Here is an 18,320-nt window from a genome sequence, read left to right on the forward strand (position 1 = left end):
CTTTAATCTCAGCCGTTGGTCTACAGAGGGTAAATTTGGCCAAATGCAAGCAATGATATTTGCTAAGTACGAGTTTCCATTAGTTAGCATCAATTGGTTCTGATTGTCAACAACCATACCATACAAGTGAATGGCCAGTGTACAACTGTACATCAGTATTTTCTCAGTTTCTTAACACTAGAGGATGGTACTAGTTGCAATATTTTTTTTCAAATAATGACATGTAATCTAGGTTAGTACGAAACAAAAAACATGTAATAGGTGGGAAAATCATATAAATAGAAAAGAACCATGTTCATAAATACTCCCTCCGTCCCAAAATAAGTGACTCAGCACAAAGTTGAGTCACTTATTTTGGGAAGGAGGGAGTATAATTTTAAATGCTGCCATAAAAATCCAAAGTACTACTTTTTGCGTGGAAAAAATCCTAAGTAATTTAGTTTCCGTTAGAAATGGCTGTAAACATGTTTTTTAAAATAATCTCACATTTTCTCTCAAACAACTAGGTTTGGACGAAATGAAAAAGAATAATTAGGAGATAATATTCACTTACATGGTTTTCATACCATACCAGCCCTTTAATAATTTGATTTTACACAGATATGTACAGTGTATCAGTAGTTGACTACATGTTTCTTTCCATCTACATTAACCCTACCATTTAGTTTTTGCTAACTAATGAAAACTATTGAAGTGCAAAGATTCTATTAACCTTGACAAGGTAAACATAACCTATTACACCGTCTTAAAAATGAACGGACCAAAACAATTTGGGGCCATCCTAAAATTTGTCTTCCTTCAAACAGGGCTCGGGCGGTTGACTAGTTTTCACGACCTATGCGCCGACACTGGGTCCACATCTCACTTGTACAAGGCTTCAATTTCACTCTGATATTTGGCTGCCACTCTGTCCCTTCTTATCTTCATGGTTGGTGTCATCAAACCATTATCAATCTGAATATGGAAAACCATACCAAGCTAGTAAATAACATAGCTACTCAATGATCAGCCCACAAAAGCATCTCGTGCATTGTTCGAGAAAATCTTACCGTAAATGGTTCTTCAACAACAAGAATAGGGCCAATCTGGAATGAGCAACCCGCCATCCTGGTATTTATTAACAAATTAATTCAACTTATGCGATATTTAACTGACAAGACTCAAATCACATGTTAAAATTAAAATCCTAAATATCAGTGTCTCACTACTGCTGTTTCTATTTTAACTTTCAATGAGTGATTTAATTCTAGTCTGATTATGTAACATCTTCAACCTTCAAATTAGCTAAATGTCTCAAATATGTAGGCAGAATTCACTTGAAAATTAAGCTTATCTGAAACGATAAACTAAAAAAAGGCAGGCAACTCTTACCTAGTTCTCAGCTCATCATATAGCAAGTTCATGACCACATCTTTGGCTTCATCATTGTTCCCATCAACGCTCGACTTTCTTTTTGCAGCTGCTAGAGCTTCATTATTATTGGGAACAACAATTGCACCAAGGCGTCGTCGATCCTATGCAAAGAACAAATAACAGAGATCATGACAAAGTTCATCATTGAACTTCACCAGTGGTACTGATCTATTTCATCATCGAAATATCTAAATATAATCGTATTGTGTTAACTCTTTTCATGAACAAAAATACACCGCTTTTTTTTTGAAACAACGATCTGGCAGTTCTACAAACATTTTTGCTTATCACTTGATAATATTTATTTGCTCACATGCCACATCAAGGAGCCTCAGTCGCCATGATAATAATCAAATAGGACATCCGATATATCTAGCACTTATGAGGTTATGGTACGCCTTTTCCCTACCTGGCCAATAACCATTATCTGATCAATCAAGCTACTCCTGCTTGCTACTTCCTCAAGCTCAGCAGGTTCAACATTTTCACCTGGAAATTGGGACATTCAAGTGCAGCCAAATTTAGCTAGAGTTATGTAATCTCCAAGTACATATGAATTAATTGATTTCCAGATTACAACATCACACCCCGGTATACAAAGAAGTGTAATGTCATAAATCAATGCACAGAGATGACAGTAAATAAATCATACATAATACTCAAAGTGACGTTCTAAAAAAATGATTAACTAATTGCGATACCTGTAGCGAGAACTATCGTATCCTTTGCACGCCCTTCAAGAACAAGCATCCCTCCACATTTTCGACTAGGCCCTGTGGCATGGTGAGGTGCAATCCAGCCTATATCTCCAGTGTTGAACCAACCTTCTTGATCCAAAGCATTATTTGTAGCAGATGGATTCTGTGACAACCAAAGTTTAAGAGATAAACGAGAACCTTTTAAGGAAGATGAATCTCAATGAACTAATACAGAGCATGGTATCTTAATATGGATTGTAAGATTTAGCAAACTATGAGACATCTACTCCACCTCCTTATGAAATGATGGTTCAGAAATATCACAGCTCGTGAGGTTTTCCTATGTCCTATTTTTTCCGATACTAGAGTTGATGTCATGATAAATATAGTAAGTCACATCTTTGTAGCCTATACATTCGTTAGTTGATTATAAGCCCGATCATAATGTCTGAAACTTTGTGGCCTATTCATGGAATTAACAGGCTTGGGGCGTAATATATCCGTCACTGAGAAAAAAAGTTTCATGAACATCCTGAGTGCTGAATAAATATGCTTATTTCAACAAGCAATATGTTCACAAGATCTGTTTCTATAACATTTGACAGTCCATTTGTGTCGGTATAGTGAATAGATAGAACCTTATAATATCCCTTCATTACTGGCAGTCCTTTAATCTTCACAATCCCCTTTGAACCATCTGGGAGCACCTCACCGGTCTCTATGTCCACGATCTTGATTTCTGTATGCTTTATTGGGTGGCCAACTGTGCCAAGAACCTTGTTACATCAACTGATTAAGTTAGTATTGAGTGTAACATAAGCTATAAATAGGGAAGAGTACGAATGGGAGGTAAATCACACACAACTGGTTATAAGATTGCAATCAGTTCAAATCACACACAAAAATGCACAGGAATGTAAGAAGCACAAGATCAGCACGAAACATACAACACCAGAATTATCGTCTTCTTTTGTCCTTAGAAATTAAAAACCCAGCATGAAGATATGCTCCTTTTAAAAAAATGGCGAAAATTCATGCATTTCACAGGCCATGTCTGCTTCTAGATCCGAGTTTATTTGTATAGTAAGATATCCTTTCTGGGAGCAAAAATGTGTCATCTAATAACATTGTTCCACCTTTTTCGGCTATTTTGTGTGAAAAAATTAGCATCGAATTACCCGAGATTTAACTCACTATATAATCTTCCTATTAAATACAAAACCAACTATTTTTCAACACGCCAAAATATCAGTCAATAAATGCATATACTCCTGTGGAACCTCTTACATTACAGAATGGACGCCTAGCAGCTACAGCAGGGGAAGTCTCTGTTAGACCATAGCCATTTTGCACTTTGATACCAATGGCCTGAAAGAGAACAATATTGATGAATGGATCATTTAACATAAGGAGTTTATTTACTGATAATCATGTACCTCAAAAAACTTGTCCACATGCATCGGGAGACTTCCACCACCACTTATAGCAGCCTGTAAATTGTCAAAGAAACCATAGAATTATTAAGTACAGTCAAGACTAAAGTTCAGGAAGCTCATTTCACACTCAAACTGCAATCGAGATAGCATAGAACTAGGCATGCGCGCAAGCTAAGTGTACCTTCGAAATTCCGATTGTAGAATGGATTTTCTTGTAGACTAACATCTTTGCCAGATTATGCAAGGGCCACAAAAGAGCAGCGACAATTCTTGCCCATAGACAATTGAACATGTAGGAAATGGACGATGGCTTGACAGGATTGTTTGATAAGACTGTTCCCTTTCCAGAAGAAGAGAAACACAAACAGAAAAAGGAAATTTGACTCAGGGGAAAGAAAGAGGCTACAAGCAGAATCCAACGGGACACGAATTTATAGCGAACATCCAGTCATCAAAGAATGAGAGGAAGAGAAGATAACGACTTTACTTAGAGCTGTGCAAATTAGGTAACTCATGCTAACTCAGGTTCATACCTCAAATATCTTCTTTGCGTCCATATATAGCAAACTTATCTTGATAAGTGCAAGGGCAACAGTTTTTCGAGCACGAGAACTGGAAGATATCTGCTTCTGAATCGAACTGTACAAAGTGAAGAAACATTACAAAATGGATAAGATTTTACTACCTGTTGCTAATCACTACTGGTCGACAAGAAATATCGATTTCATGGATTAAGAGAACTGATAGCCCAAACAAGCAAAAAAAGATATAATCAAACATAGATGTTGATAGCAAATGAAAGGTGAATATGACATGGAGCTGTATTCAGTACATTAGAGAACTGAAGTAATTCTAGTACTATCCAATACCATTCTTGTAGGAAAAGTCATAGTTTAGATAAGCAGTTTAACCTGTACAGAGTTTCATAGACCAGTGGTACAGAGAAAACATAATGAGGTTGGTACTTCTGCAAATCTGCCTATAAAAGAAAATAAAAAATGTTAATATTACATAAGCAGTTTCAGCATCTTGCGTAACAGGCAGGCAATAATAATAGAACAAGAAGAAAACTGCAAGGTACACAAAATGTTGAGCGCATTGCGATACTGGGTTTGCAAGACTGGCACGTGTTAATACAACATCCTTTTCGAGTTTACAAGTTTCAGTAAGCTGCTAAATCATATGAAAGCATAAACCCATGCATATGGCACATGTGTCTCAACTTAATGACATCACTAGGCCTTTTGCCGAAACAAACTAGAATGAAGTATTTTGTGATGAGAAGTACCAAAATCATACCTTCAGGTATTTCACACTACTGTAAATTTGTTGAGTTCCATGAGTGAGGATGAAATACTCAGCAGAACGCTCATATGCATGCCAGGGTGGAAGCATGCTTAGGAACCTATCACCAGGTACTGCTGGAACAATCTCCCACATGTTATTTATCTGCAGAACGTAAACAGCATAGATCTTTATGTGGATACAAAGGGAACACATTGAAAAAACTAAGCACTTCAGTTTCAAAAATAAAGGCACTTCAGACTTTAGATACTTCTAGGGAATCCAGAAAAACATGATATTGATCAGCAAAAGTACCCATGTTCATTAATAGGACTACATCAAGATACAGAGACAAAATAGAGGTTATTGCAGAAGGCATAGTATTACTTAAAAGTTAAAACTCATTGACCCATATTTAAACGTTGCCGCATGTTTAACCTGATGCAAGAGATTTCGATGGGTAAGCATCACGCCTTTTGGTGTGCCACTTGTTCCACTGGTATATATTAGAGTCGCAACATCTTCTGGATTAATGGCTTCGAAGACACCTTGCCGGCCTAAAGGAAGAAAAGTTACAATAAGCTAGGACAGAGTTGGAAGAAAAGGAACCATATTATTGGATGCAAGTTGACTGCTTGAAAGTACAGACCATGAGATGACAATGTTGGAAATAAAAGAATATTTTTCTATAGAAATACAAAAAACGTTTAAGTTTCCTATTAGCGTCATATTCTCTGAAGAAACAAAAAGTAAGTCGTGTGATCCTCTTTAACACAACAGATGTCAAAGCTATTAAGCTTAGGTAGAAACCATTTGTTGTTGGCTCCAAAGAACTTAAGCGGCAAGCTTTCGACATAACTTTGAGCCAAGCATTAAATGACAAGCTTGCAAAACCAACGGTAATAGGTACATCTGTCAACTGTTTACTGGTACTGGGAGAATGCCTATATTATTGGATGCTAAGACACCTTCCATGATGCAAATGATTAGCAACTTATCTGACAGTCGACGTCAGAAATGCAGAAGAAAGTGAAGTACCAACAAATTGGAAGAAACGTACTCCATACATCCTTAGATAAACATTTCTTGTGATTTATATCACATTATGATATCATGCAAATGATACCTTGCTCGCTTGTGTAGCACAATGCATTGTGATTTTCTCGTCCAAGTTCAGTGATATCATTGTAGTCATAAACTGGTATGTCCATCACAGCTTTACTATTTAGGGATGATTTATCACCCCAAAGTAGCACGATGAATCTTGCATTAATCCTTGAAATTAAAGTTTCTGCAAGCCGGTTAAAGAATTGAGGACTGTCCACAACAAGTGCAATACTGTGATGGGGGAAAAACAATGAAGTCATATCATAACATGAAAGTAAAAAGGATATTTGTGCATAAAAAATTACACAGCATAAGCATAAGAGATATTCATCATAGCACCATTAACTAACAATCAATGATCCCTAGAGTCAATGTGTGATATATACACAGGCTATGTTTGAGGCAAAACATCCAGAGGCAAAATAATAACCAAACAAGCATACTTTTGAGAGATTAAGTTCCATGCGCATGATGATAATAATAATAATAATAATAATAATAATAATAATAATAATAATAATAATAATAATAATAATAATAATAATAATAACAACAACAATAACAATAACAATAACAGCAACAACAACAAGAACAACAACAATAATACCATATTATGAACATTTTGGTCTGGTAAAGATGTCAAAACTACAATGCAGATGTTGTACTTTTTTCATGTGCTAAGACAAGTCTGATCTGAAAGGTGGTCCATCTAGTTCTTACTTTAACTGTAGAGGGCAAAACCATGCCAAACTTGCACCTCAAATTTGCATGTCTCCTTAACATCAATACCTCGCTCAATTCTAATCTCAACATTCTATCAATCAAAATCAGTGGAAAAATTTAAATAGGCATATCAAAATAGTTAGTTGGCTTTTAATAGTCAGGGGTCCTGAATCCTGACAGGCACTTGGCTTAACAGTTGAAGGGTAGAAAGAGAAGTGAATGAAATTTCATTTATGTTGTGCGTAGCTTAGATTTTTACAGTTCCTAGATTGCATAATCAACCATTAAAAGCACGATAGGATAATTTCAAATTCACATTTCAAAAGGAGTTGATACTCACCTTTCTGAGTGATTGTATATTTGGAACAGTTCTTCATCGGAAGATTTTGTTCCTCTAACAACATTGATAGCACCAGTAGCCATGATTCCTGGATTGAATGTGTCAGTGGCATGATTACTGATGAACATATATGATCATGCATTTGAAGAAAGCTACATGAACTCCCCTAGATAGCCGACACAACAAATAGTAAGTACACCATTCAACAAGCTGACATTTATTCAGTTAAGAAAAAAAGCTGGCATTTGTAGTTCAGTACCTCCAATTTTTTAAGAGTGAAATGCATAGCAAAGCCATTACTATTTGGTTGCTTCCATCATGTTCTCTTTGCTATGAAAGTAACAGTGGCAATCACGTATAAACTGCAAGCTTAAATATAGCGACTCTTAACATTCTGGTGATTTGAACTCTTCAATTGTTCATCGGCTAATATCGATAAGCATATATAAGAGATCACAGAACAAATCCATGTGCATCATAGTACATGTTAAACATCTTGAAACAAAAAGGAAAGGGCAAATTACCTTGATCTGCAACTAGCCACCGACATGAGTTGTCAGCAAAAAGGGCTATCTTTTCATCTGGAGCAACACCCACGGCCCTCAGACCATGAGAACAATCCAATATTTGTTGTTCAAGCTGGATAAAGAAGGTACATCAGATAAAGTATATAAAAAACCAGTATTGAAGTGCATATTTATGTTACTCAGTAACAAAAGAAACAGCACATGTGGCCCAACGATGCCTAATTTGTGTTCCTATTTCATTTATAGAGAAAGAAAATGTCTTGGATAATCAGGCAGCAATAGAATTTATGGTGGTTAAACAGGCACCTGCTTATAAGTCAACTCGGACGGAGGATCGTGATAAGGGTCCACCAGAGCTACACTGTCAGGGTATTTTTGTGCTGCTGTCCTCCAAATATCCGGAACTGCCTTCCATTCATCCGCAGCCGGTTCATTTCCACCAGGCGACAACAGAGCGCTCTCAAGCAACGGCGAGCACTTGCTGCGAGCTGGGCTGTGCGTCTGCAATGTGGATTCATGAAAGTTTCAGGCAAAAATAAAAAAAAACTAGACATCATCATGCCTACTCTGTAAAATTATCCTCTGCCCGTGTCACATCACAACACTGAAAGACTCATCATGCTGAATCACAAGTCACAACTTCGATTAATAATATTTTACTCCTCTGTTGGCAAAGGTGAATCTCTTGCTAACATTGCAGGCACAACTGGTTATACACTACGCTGTACTGTACTGCAGGCGCAACTCTGAAGTCTGAACTTTGTTAACACTGCCTTCTCTCTCTGAAAGTGGACACGCGACGCGACAGGCCGGGGCTACTCTGTAAAACCGGGAGGCGGGGCGGCGGACTACTCACCGTGGCGCGGTGGCGCGGGGGAGGGGCGTCGCCGGCGCACCGTGGCGCGCACGCGCGACCGCGCCGCGCCGCGAGGAGGCGGCGCCGGAGCGGCGGGGCGGGCGCCCACGTCTGGGCGGCGGCGGAGGGGGCGAGGAGCATCGCGCGGGGTCTCGCACTCGCTGGACGAGCGTGAGGCATGGGAGGGGCGGGGAGACGCGCACGGCTGCATGATCCATCGAGAGGGCTCTGAAGAAGGAGGAGATGGTGTGGCGGAGGAGGTTGCCGGAGGTAAACGGCTCCGTGCCGTCCTTGTCGCCTGCAACGCAACAAGCATGGGTTGGTCTGGTCCCGTGCACACCACAGAAAGCATCTCACTCACTCCAAGATTCCTTTTTTCTGTGAGAACTGTCAAAGATGCACACTGTGACACTCCACCTAAGCAACACCTCGCTCAAACATGGAATTCCTAAAAAAAGACCACTCAAACGTGGGTGAGGCCCAAATTTAGACCATCAAGAGCATATGTATGACAGACAAAACATAAATAAATACAGAAATAATAATATTGTAAAAGATAACGGAAAGACGGCATAGCACAGACGCACACTCGCTTCTAGTTTTATCTTACGGATTTCATCTGTGGGCGCCATGATGGCATCGACAAATGGACGGACTGGCAAGGATGATGCGGATCTCTCTCCTGAAGATGGGTCAGCGGTTCGATGATGATGACGACGTCTAAAACGTGTGCATATGGTGTACGTTTTAGGTCTACTGCACCGTTTGTGGGTTCCGATACGTTATGTGGGTGGATCGGCAACGGCATCAATTTTAGATATGGGGAGTGAGAGCACTACATATTATCGAGTTATGTAGGCGTGAGTGGTGGCTTCAGATGGCTTGATGTATGTTTTTGTTAGACCTATGTTAAATAATAAATAAAGATAACCGTATGCATCAACTGAGGCAGAAGCCAGGGGTCTTAACCTCCTTTTTCTGAAAGAAAAAGAATACCTCGAGCTGTAGCTGGATGAAGAAGGGTGATGTTTCCTGAACGTTGCTAATGCAGATCAGCCCCATGGTCAAGAAGGTACCTGACGGCAGGAAGGTTGCCATAGTTAATGGCATGCTCCACGGGTGTAAAATCTATCATCAAGCCACACACACCCAAATTACGAGTAGTGTTCATGGTCATCAAGTCACAAACCTATAGTTGAGGACCGGAAAGGCGCGAATGAACGAGTCACACTGAGCGGTGTCAGGCTTGTCGACTTCCATCCCGACCTCCTTGACGAGATACTGGTAGCCGGCAGCTTGCCCGAGCCACCGGCGGCGTGGAGGCCACCGTCACCGGGATCCCTTGCCCGTGCACGTCCAGCTCCTTCGCAATCTCTGAAGGAGAAATGTGTTAGTAAGAACTTGTAACAAAAATACTCAACTTGTAACAAGAAAGTGGCCGGGGATTTAAGCCCAACGCGACGGCGCGTTTCGTCTGCTCGTGTCCGTTTGGGCTGAAACGGACATAAGTGATGGCCCAACGCATCGGCGTATTTCATCTGCGCGTGTCCGTTTGGGCTGAGACGGACATAAGCGCCGACACATCCGCAAATCTGGTCCTCTTAGTGTTCGTCTGGACGCATATCCGGCTCAAATTCACGGTCGATTTGCATCCACACGGACACGAGACAGAAGCGCCACGCATCCTCTCGATGTCTGCATCGGGCCCACGTGTCGGCCTACTAACGACCACCGGTCATAGTTAATGCAACCCACCCACGTCAACCCCGCTCGTCGGCCACAGGAATAATCTAGCCCACGTTTGGCTGACATGACGGAGTAGTAGGAGTGGCAGCACCTCGTCGAGAGGGATGGCCGCGCGCTGGCATCGGATGCAGTGGGAGCGTGAGGAGGAGGATCGTCGGCTGTGGTGGGAAGCGCGAGGAGGAGGACAAGCGTCACAAGCAGCAGCAAGAGACGGCACGGCGCTGCCCAGCAGACATCGTAAGTTGCGGCGTTGGCGGCTTACCGACATGCCTTCCCATGGGTGGTACCACCGAAGTTAGTTGACCTGACCACCGCCTAGGGCTACGGGCTGGCGCGGTGGGCTACTGCGAGTTCTGTTTTTTCGTTTTAGTGTTTCAATTAAATATGCATGTCTTAGTTTTAGTTCTGTTTAGTGTTTTTTAGTTTCACTTTGACCCGTGTTTTAATATACATGTTTTTATTTTAAATGTTTTATGTACATATTTTAGTTTTTCTAGGTTGCCGCGCGAATCGAATGTGTCGGCCGTGTTGGGCGCACACACATCTCTAATGTTAAAATCGAATACACTCGTCTGCTTAGCCGACCCAAACGAATAAATAGCGGACAAAATATATGACCGTTTTATGTCGGCCAGTTGGAGTTGGCATTAGTGTCGTGAACATAGGTACGTGTCCGACTCTCTTCTCAAAAAAAAAAAACGTGTCCGACTCCGGGGCAAGCAGACCACCAAAGCCGAGTCCAACTGCACGCGCCGGCCGGGCGCCCTTATATACCACCGTTACTGTACCACCTGATCGGCACCTAGTTCTCTCGCAGCCCCAACGACGGTAGAGCTTCTATTCCAGCCAAGCCTACGCGCGTGGGTAGTGATTCTCATCCCATATCGAGATGGCCGGAGCCGGAGGAGGCGTCGCGATCGCCGCCGCCAACATGTGGGCCGTGCTGCCCGACAACGACCCCGGCCACAGCGTGGACGACGCCGTCGTCTACGGCCGGAAGAACGCTAAGAAAGCCGCTGCCATGGCGGAGCAGGTGGCGCCGCCGCCGGCTGAGAGGGTCGCCAAGCCCGCGACGAAAGGTGGCAGCAACAAGGCCTCGACGAAGGGGACGGGAGGCGCGGCCGGGGACGGCGAGCAGGTGGCACCGGCGGGCACCATGGACTACGCGACGCTGATGGAGCGTTTTACACGGATTGTTATCGCCGCGCGGAACAGAGTTGCGCCGGAGGCACCACCAGATGTTCCAGGAGTGCACCCCCTCTTCCAGCGATACCTGGGAACAGGACTCCCGAAGCACCAGCCCGGGCTCGGCGGTGGCCAGGTGAAGGAGACGCCGGCCGCGCCGCCGAGCGAGGAGGAGGAGGAAGAAGTGGTAAGTAAAGGAGAGGAAGAAGAGATGAGTAGTAAAGGGGAAGAGGAAGAAGAGTTCGTTGCCGTGGTCGCCAAAGGTAAGGTGGCCCGGCGGGCACGCAAGGCGGCCGTGGCGGGTGGCGCCAATATGTGGGCTGCCCTTCAAGATGACGACCCTGGACATGGCGCCGCCTACGCCCGAAAGAACAAGAAAGCCGCCGCCAAGGTAGAGGTCGAGGCCGAGGACAGCAAGCAGGCGGCCTCCGTGGATGACGGCGAGGTGCAGATCAACAACGGGGACAGTACGCAGGCGGTCACCGTGGACAACAGCGAGGTGCAGATTAACAGTGAGGACGGCAAGCAGTCAGACACCATGGACAATGGTGAGGTGCAGATCAACAACGGCTACGAGGAGGAGGAGATGGAGAAGAAGACACCAACGGCGTCGCCGATTAAAGAAGATGAAGAAGAACACGATGAGAGTGAAGATGAAGAGATGAGTGAAGACGAAGAAAAAGATGATGATGATGATGAAGAAGAAGAAGAAGAAGAAGAAGAAGAAGAAGAAGAAGAAGATGATGATGATGATGATGAAGAGATGAGTGAATATGAATATGAAGAAGAGTTGAGTGAAGATGAAGATGAAGAAGAAGATGATGATGATGAAGAGATGAGTGAGGATGAAGAGATCACAGGCGGCTGCCGAGTTGTAGCCGGCAGGATATGCAGGGCGGCCGTTGCAGTGGCGCTCTTCGCTCTGTGGTGCCGGCTCGCATCCCCTGTCTGATGCATGATCCGAAGTTCCGAACATGCCAAGCATGCACATGCCAGCCACTTAAATAGCTATATATGATTGATGTAATTAGAAGGTCGATTTGTTTTCTTGTGGCAAATTCTGGGTTTGGGTTTCAAGTAATACTATGAAGCTCGGTTAAATGTAGTATACAATATTTTTCACTTATAACTTGTCTTTTTTTTCAGGTCACTTGCTTATTGAACAAACAACTCACTTGTAGAAGGCTTCAGTCTCACTCTATACTTGGCCGCCACTTTGTTCCTTCTTATTTGCATAGTTGGTGTCATCAAACCATTATCAATCTAAATAAGAGAAATCATGCCAAGCTTGTAAGCGACATACACTCAGGTTTATTCGGTCTCATCGTACTTCGGATCAAAATTTGACCATCTATATAACATATAAAATATAAAGTACTCCCTTTGTAAACTTTTATAAGACGTTGTAGGTGGTCACTAAAGCAGTAACCTAAAACGTCTTATAAAAGTTTAAGACGTTTTAGGTTACTACAGTAGTGACCTAAAGCGTCATATAAAGTTTACAGAGGTAGTATAATATATGCTAAAATGTTTTGGGGATTTCGTGGCAATACTCATGATTTGAGGGTTTTTAAAAAGGCAAGACACAAGTGGATGATCTAGGCAAGATATTTCACGCAAGAGATCTTTTTAACCACAACAGGAGTATACCATACATGACCAACTCCTCACGCCATGTTTAATTGTTTGCACACTTATATATGTATTCTACAATCTCTATGGTTTTTTTTTTCTGAGGAGAGGTAGATTCCGAACAACACACATAACTTTTGTCTTAGGTAATTAGAATTGTTGAAATTTATGAACAGGCAAACAGGCCACACCAAACAACCCAACTGGTTAGTCCCGTTGCTAACCAAACCTTGCTCCAGTGCTATTGAAAAACCAAACGAGCATCTCCAACCGTTCAGGCCCTAGGGGCTTGAAATAGCGCCGCCCAGGGGCTAACCAGCAATAAATTCGACATGGGGGCGATCGGGTTCCCAGCCACCGCCCCCAGGTCATCCCCAGACGCCGTTTTTTAAACTTTCTTAGAAACATACTCGGCCAAAATTCGGCCAAACACGACAAAGATTCTGCGAAATTTAGACGTTCCATCATTTTTTTACATATATTTTTTTTGTAAATGAAAAGGTGGCGCAGGGTCTACCTTATATTTCAAAACAGGCGCAAGCCTGAAGAAAGTGCGGTTACATTAACTTGTGAAGTGCACCAAGGTGCAAGGCCACAAGAAGCCTAAGAAAAAGAGAGAAAAGAGAAGAGAAGAGAAAAGATGGAGTGGAACATATGCATGATCATGATCTAGCCTTCAATCATACTAGCCCAAGTCCACAAGTCGTCCTTTTCCCGCTGCTTTGTAGTTCTATTGGACCAGAGACGGATCAAATCAGCAGAGTGGAACCTGATGTATGACTTTGTCCAGCACTTGGCATTAAAGACGCAATCATTCCTAGGTTGCCAAAGTGTGATAATGCAAGCCGCAAAAGCAACATTCCATTTATGCTTGAACGCAAGTTGATCAACCGCATGGCAAACAAAATACTTGATATCAGGGGAGTCACATGCCAAAGGGGCCAACATTAGCCTGTTCCAGAGGGCGTTTACCGGACGGCAACGAAGCACTAGGTGATCAACCGATTCTAGTGCCGGGCAGAGGTCACATCCAGCGTTTGAAGCAGCCACTGACCAACCTTTCCGAGCCATATTATCCTTTGCATTCAGACGCCCCCAGAAGACGAGCCACAAGAACTGAGCGGATTAGTGGCAGCGGCGCAATGCTCCTATGACTACACGAGTGATGTGTGGAGTTTGGGCTTGGTAATACTTGAATGCGCCAATGGTCGCTTCCCTTATACTCCTCCAGAAAGAAAAGGTTGGTTAAGCTTCTATGAACTATTGGAAGCAATTGTTGACCAGCCACCACCTTCTACACCTGCAGATCAGTTCTCTTCAGAATTCTGCTCATTTATCTCTTCCTAGTATGCTAACATTATTCTCAGGAATTACACATGAAATTAGTTCAGTCACTGTATTTCTGTTTTGTCCTCTTGCATAGTATGTTTGAATGAACTTCTTGCCCCTTTTTCTAAAGTTCTGATTTCCTTCGCGTGTCCTTCTCGTTGTTTTAATGCTTATCTGCTTTCTCGTTCACAACTCATGGACTTTGTCCACACAATTATTATCCCCCCCCCCCTTTTGATAAAATGTGTTGTCTATTCAAGTATTACTTTCCCCTTTGAATGAACTTCTTGCCCTATTTTCTAAATTTCTGATTTCCTCCGCGTGTCCTTCCCGTAAATATTTTAAATTGTTGGTTAGGCTAACTTGTTTTAATAGTTATCTGCTTTCTCGTCTCATAGCTCATGCACTTTGTCCACTCAATTATTATTCCCCCCTTTGAAAAAATGTGTTTGATCTATTTAAGTATTATACTTTCCCCTTTGAACAAGTGTGGTCTTAATAGAACTGTTTTAGTGTGATAATTTGGGCTTCATTAATTCTAGAGAATAACTGTTTAAATTGCGCGGTGTTCTTCAGATAAGAATTAGTGAAATCCTCAGATGCCCAAATTTTATGATGGTGCTTTTTCAAACGCAAACGGATGAATCAATGTTTCTTAATAAATATTACATTTCAGTACAGTCCAAGAAATCCCGCCCCTCCCAAACAGATCGATTTGCGCCCCCACACAACAACTACTTAGGGCAACTTGCCAATGAACTGTTTATCAAACCCTGTTTAAGTAGCTTGTTGGCCCTTGAAACTTCAAGCAGTTTAGCTAATCTGGAGTTTGAGTTATCAATCGTGTAACAACCCTGATTGTCAGTAATGTCAAAATGTACTCATTGATTTAAGTTAGCTATGTCAATATCTGATATAATTGTTGCCTTGACTAACAAAACCTTGACAGTGAGGTTGATAAACCAGTTAACAATCCGGCATCTTATCTTACCAATGGATTAAGGCATGCCAAAAAAATTGGAAAATAACCCTCCTACTATACAGGGTGTATGAAGTTCACCAAATGATGTTATACTATGAATCCTTTTTATGTTGTGTGATTCAAAAGGAAGAGGAAGGAACACCAGAGAACAATAGGCATGGAAGGCATCACCAAAACTCAAACCAAAGCCTCCTCTAGTATTAGACAAGGAACAAGGGCTTTAGCCTTCCATCATGTTCCCATGGCCACTGCTCTTAGGTCATCTTTGCTTCCTCTTCATGTTTCACAATGGACATCTCATACCATCTGAACATATTGAAAGAAATATGCCCTAGAGGCAATGATAAAGTTATTATTTATTTCCTTATATCATGATAAATGTTTATTATTCATGCTAGAATTGTATTAACCGGAAACATAATACATGTGTGAATACATAGACAAACATAGTGTCACTAGTATGCCTCTACTTGACTAGCTCGTTTATCAAAGATGGTTATGTTTCCTAGCCATGGACAAAAGAGTTGTCATTTGATTAACGGGATCACATCATTGGGAGAATGATGTGATTGACTTGACCCATTCCGTTAGCTTAGCACTTGATCGTTTAGTATGTTGCTATTGCTTTCTTCATGACTTATACATGTTCCTGTAACTATGAGATTATGCAACTCCCGTTTACCGGAGGAACACTTTGGGTGCTACCAAACGTCACAACGTAACTGGGTGATTATAAAGGAGTACTACAGGTGTCTCCAAAGGTACATGTTGGGTTGGCGTATTTCGAGATTAGGTTTTGTCACTCCGATTGTCGGAGAGGTATCTCTGGGCCCTCTCGGTAATGCACATCACTATAAGCCTTGCAAGCAATGTAGCTAATGAGTTAGTTACGGAATGATGCATTACGTAACGAGTAAAGAGACTTGCCGGTAACGAGATTGAACTAGGTATTGGATACCGACGATCGAATCTCGGGCAAGTAACATGCCGATGACAAAGGGAACAAACGTATGTTGTTATGCAGTTTGACCGATAAAGATCTTCGTAGAATATGTAGGAGCCAATATGAGCATCCAGGTTCCGCTATTGGTTATTGACCGAGAATAGTTCTAGGTCATGTCTACATAGTTCTCGAACCCGTAGGGTCCGCACGCTTAAGGTTTCGATGACAGTTATATTATGAGTTTATGAGTTTTGATGTACCGAAGGAGTTCGGAGTCCCGGATGAGATCGAGGACATGACGAGGAGTCTTGAAATGGTCGAGACGTAAAGATCGATATATTGGACGACTATATTCGGACTTCGGAAAGGTTCCGAGTGATTCGGGTATTTTTCGGAGTACCGGAGAGTTACGGGAATTCGCCGGGGAGTATATGGGCCTTATTGGGCCATACGGGAATAGAGGAGAGAGGCCGAAAGGAAGGAGGTGCGCAGCCCCCCTCTGGTCCGAATTGGACAAGGGGTGCAACCCCCTTTTCCTTCCTCCCCTCCCCCTCTTTCCTTCTCTCCTACTCCAACAAGGAAGGGGGGGAGTCCTACTCCCGGTGGGAGGAGGACTCCTCCTGGCGCGCCCCTCCTGGCCGGCCGCACCTCCCCTCTCCTTCCTTTATATACGGGGGCAGGGGGCACCCCATAGACACACAAGTTGATCTACGGATCGTTCCTTAGCCGTGTGCGGTGCCCCCCTCCACCATATTCCACCTCGGTCATATCGTCGCGGAGTTTAGGTGAAGCCCTGCGCCGGTAGAGCATCATCATCATCACCACGCCGTCGTGCTGACGGAACTCATCCCCGAAGCTTTGCTGGATCGGAGCCCGGGGATCGTCATCGAGCTGAACGTGTGCTGAACTCGGAGGTGCTGTACGTTCGGTACTTGGATCGGTCGGATCGTGAAGACGTACGACTACATCAACCGCGTTGTCATAACGCTTCTGCTTACGGTCTACGAGGGTACGTGGACAACACTCTCTCCTCTCGTTGCTATGCCATCACCATGATCTTGCGTGTACGTAGGAAATTTTTTGAAATTACTACGTTCCCCAACAGTTGTATCCGAGCCTGGTTTTATGCGTAGATGTCATATGCACGAGTAGAACACAAGTGAGTTGTGGGCGATACAAGTCATACTGCTTACCAGCATGTCATACTTTGGTTCGGCGGTATTGTGAGATGAAGCGGCCCGGACCGACATTACGCGTACGCTTACGCGAGACTGGTTTCACCATTACGAGCACTCGTGCTTAAAGGTGGCTGGCGGGTGTCTGTCTCTATCACTTTAGCTGAATCGAGTGTGGCTACGCCCGGTCCTTGTGAAGGTTAAAATAGCACTAACTTGACGAACTATCGTTGTGGTTTTGATGCGTAGGTAAGAACGGTTCTTGCTAAGCCCGTAGCAGCCACGTAAAACTTGCAACAACAAAGTAGAGGACGTCTAACTTGTTTTTGCAGGGCATGTTGTGATGTGATATGGTCAAGACGCGATGCTATATTTTATTGTATGAGATGATCATGTTTTGTAACCGAAGTTATCGGCAACTGGCAGGAGCCATATGGTTGTTGCTTTATTGTATGAAATGCAAACGCCCTGTAATTGCTTTACTTTATCACTAAGCGGTAGCGATAGTCGTAGAAGCAATAGATGGCGTAAACGACAACGATGCTACGATGGAGATCAAGGTGTCGCGCCGGTGACGATGGTGATCACGACGGTGCTTCGGAGATGGAGATCACAAGCACAAGATGATGATGGCCATATCATATCACTTATATTGATTGCATGTGATGTTTATCCTTTATGCATCTTATCTTGCTTTGATTGACGGTAGCATTTTAAGATGATCTCTCACTAAAAATTATCAAGAAGTGTTCTCCCTGAGTATGCACCGTTGCCAAAGTTCGTCGTGCCCAGACACCACGTGATGATCGGGTGTGATAAGCTCTACGTCCATCTACAACGGGTGCAAGCCAGTTTTGCACACGCAGAATACTCAGGTTAAACTTGACGAGCCTAGCATATGCAGATATGGCCTCGGAACACGGAGACCGAAAGGTCGAGCGTGA

The 18,320-nt window shown here is 42.9% G+C and overlaps 1 protein-coding gene across 1 annotated transcript; it reads right to left on the reverse strand.

Annotated features, from left to right (window-relative positions):
* Positions 1 to 544: 544 nt before the first annotated feature.
* Positions 545 to 8,525, reverse strand: LOC119310645 (probable acyl-activating enzyme 16, chloroplastic). Its single transcript, XM_037586319.1, has 18 exons — positions 8,385 to 8,525; positions 7,835 to 8,029; positions 7,526 to 7,640; positions 7,002 to 7,089; positions 5,958 to 6,169; positions 5,270 to 5,388; positions 4,847 to 4,996; positions 4,459 to 4,526; positions 4,081 to 4,186; positions 3,729 to 3,887; positions 3,548 to 3,601; positions 3,399 to 3,479; positions 2,750 to 2,887; positions 2,115 to 2,274; positions 1,823 to 1,902; positions 1,372 to 1,514; positions 1,050 to 1,107; positions 545 to 954 (listed from the first exon to the last, which is right to left on the reverse strand). Exons 1-18 carry the CDS (start codon positions 8,523 to 8,525, stop codon positions 862 to 864), a joined length of 2,160 nt encoding a protein of 719 aa, XP_037442216.1. The 3' UTR covers positions 545 to 861.
* Between the last annotated feature and the right edge of the window lie 9,795 nt (positions 8,526 to 18,320).

Source organism: Triticum dicoccoides, chromosome 5B (genome assembly GCF_002162155.2).
Source record: "Triticum dicoccoides isolate Atlit2015 ecotype Zavitan chromosome 5B, WEW_v2.0, whole genome shotgun sequence".
NCBI classification, from domain to species: domain Eukaryota; kingdom Viridiplantae; phylum Streptophyta; class Magnoliopsida; order Poales; family Poaceae; genus Triticum; species Triticum dicoccoides.

Coding starts and splice junctions, on each gene's coding strand:
- LOC119310645 (XM_037586319.1), bottom strand. CDS start 8,525: ATGCTCCTCGCCCCCTCCGCCGCCGCCCAGACGTGGGCGCCCGCCCCG. Junction 6,170..7,001: donor ATATACAATCACTCAGAAAG/GTGAGTATCAAC, acceptor CCCCCATCACAG/TATTGCACTTGTTGTGGACA. Junction 3,888..4,080: donor ACGCAAAGAAGATATTTGAG/GTATGAACCTGA, acceptor TCTTCTGGAAAG/GGAACAGTCTTATCAAACAA.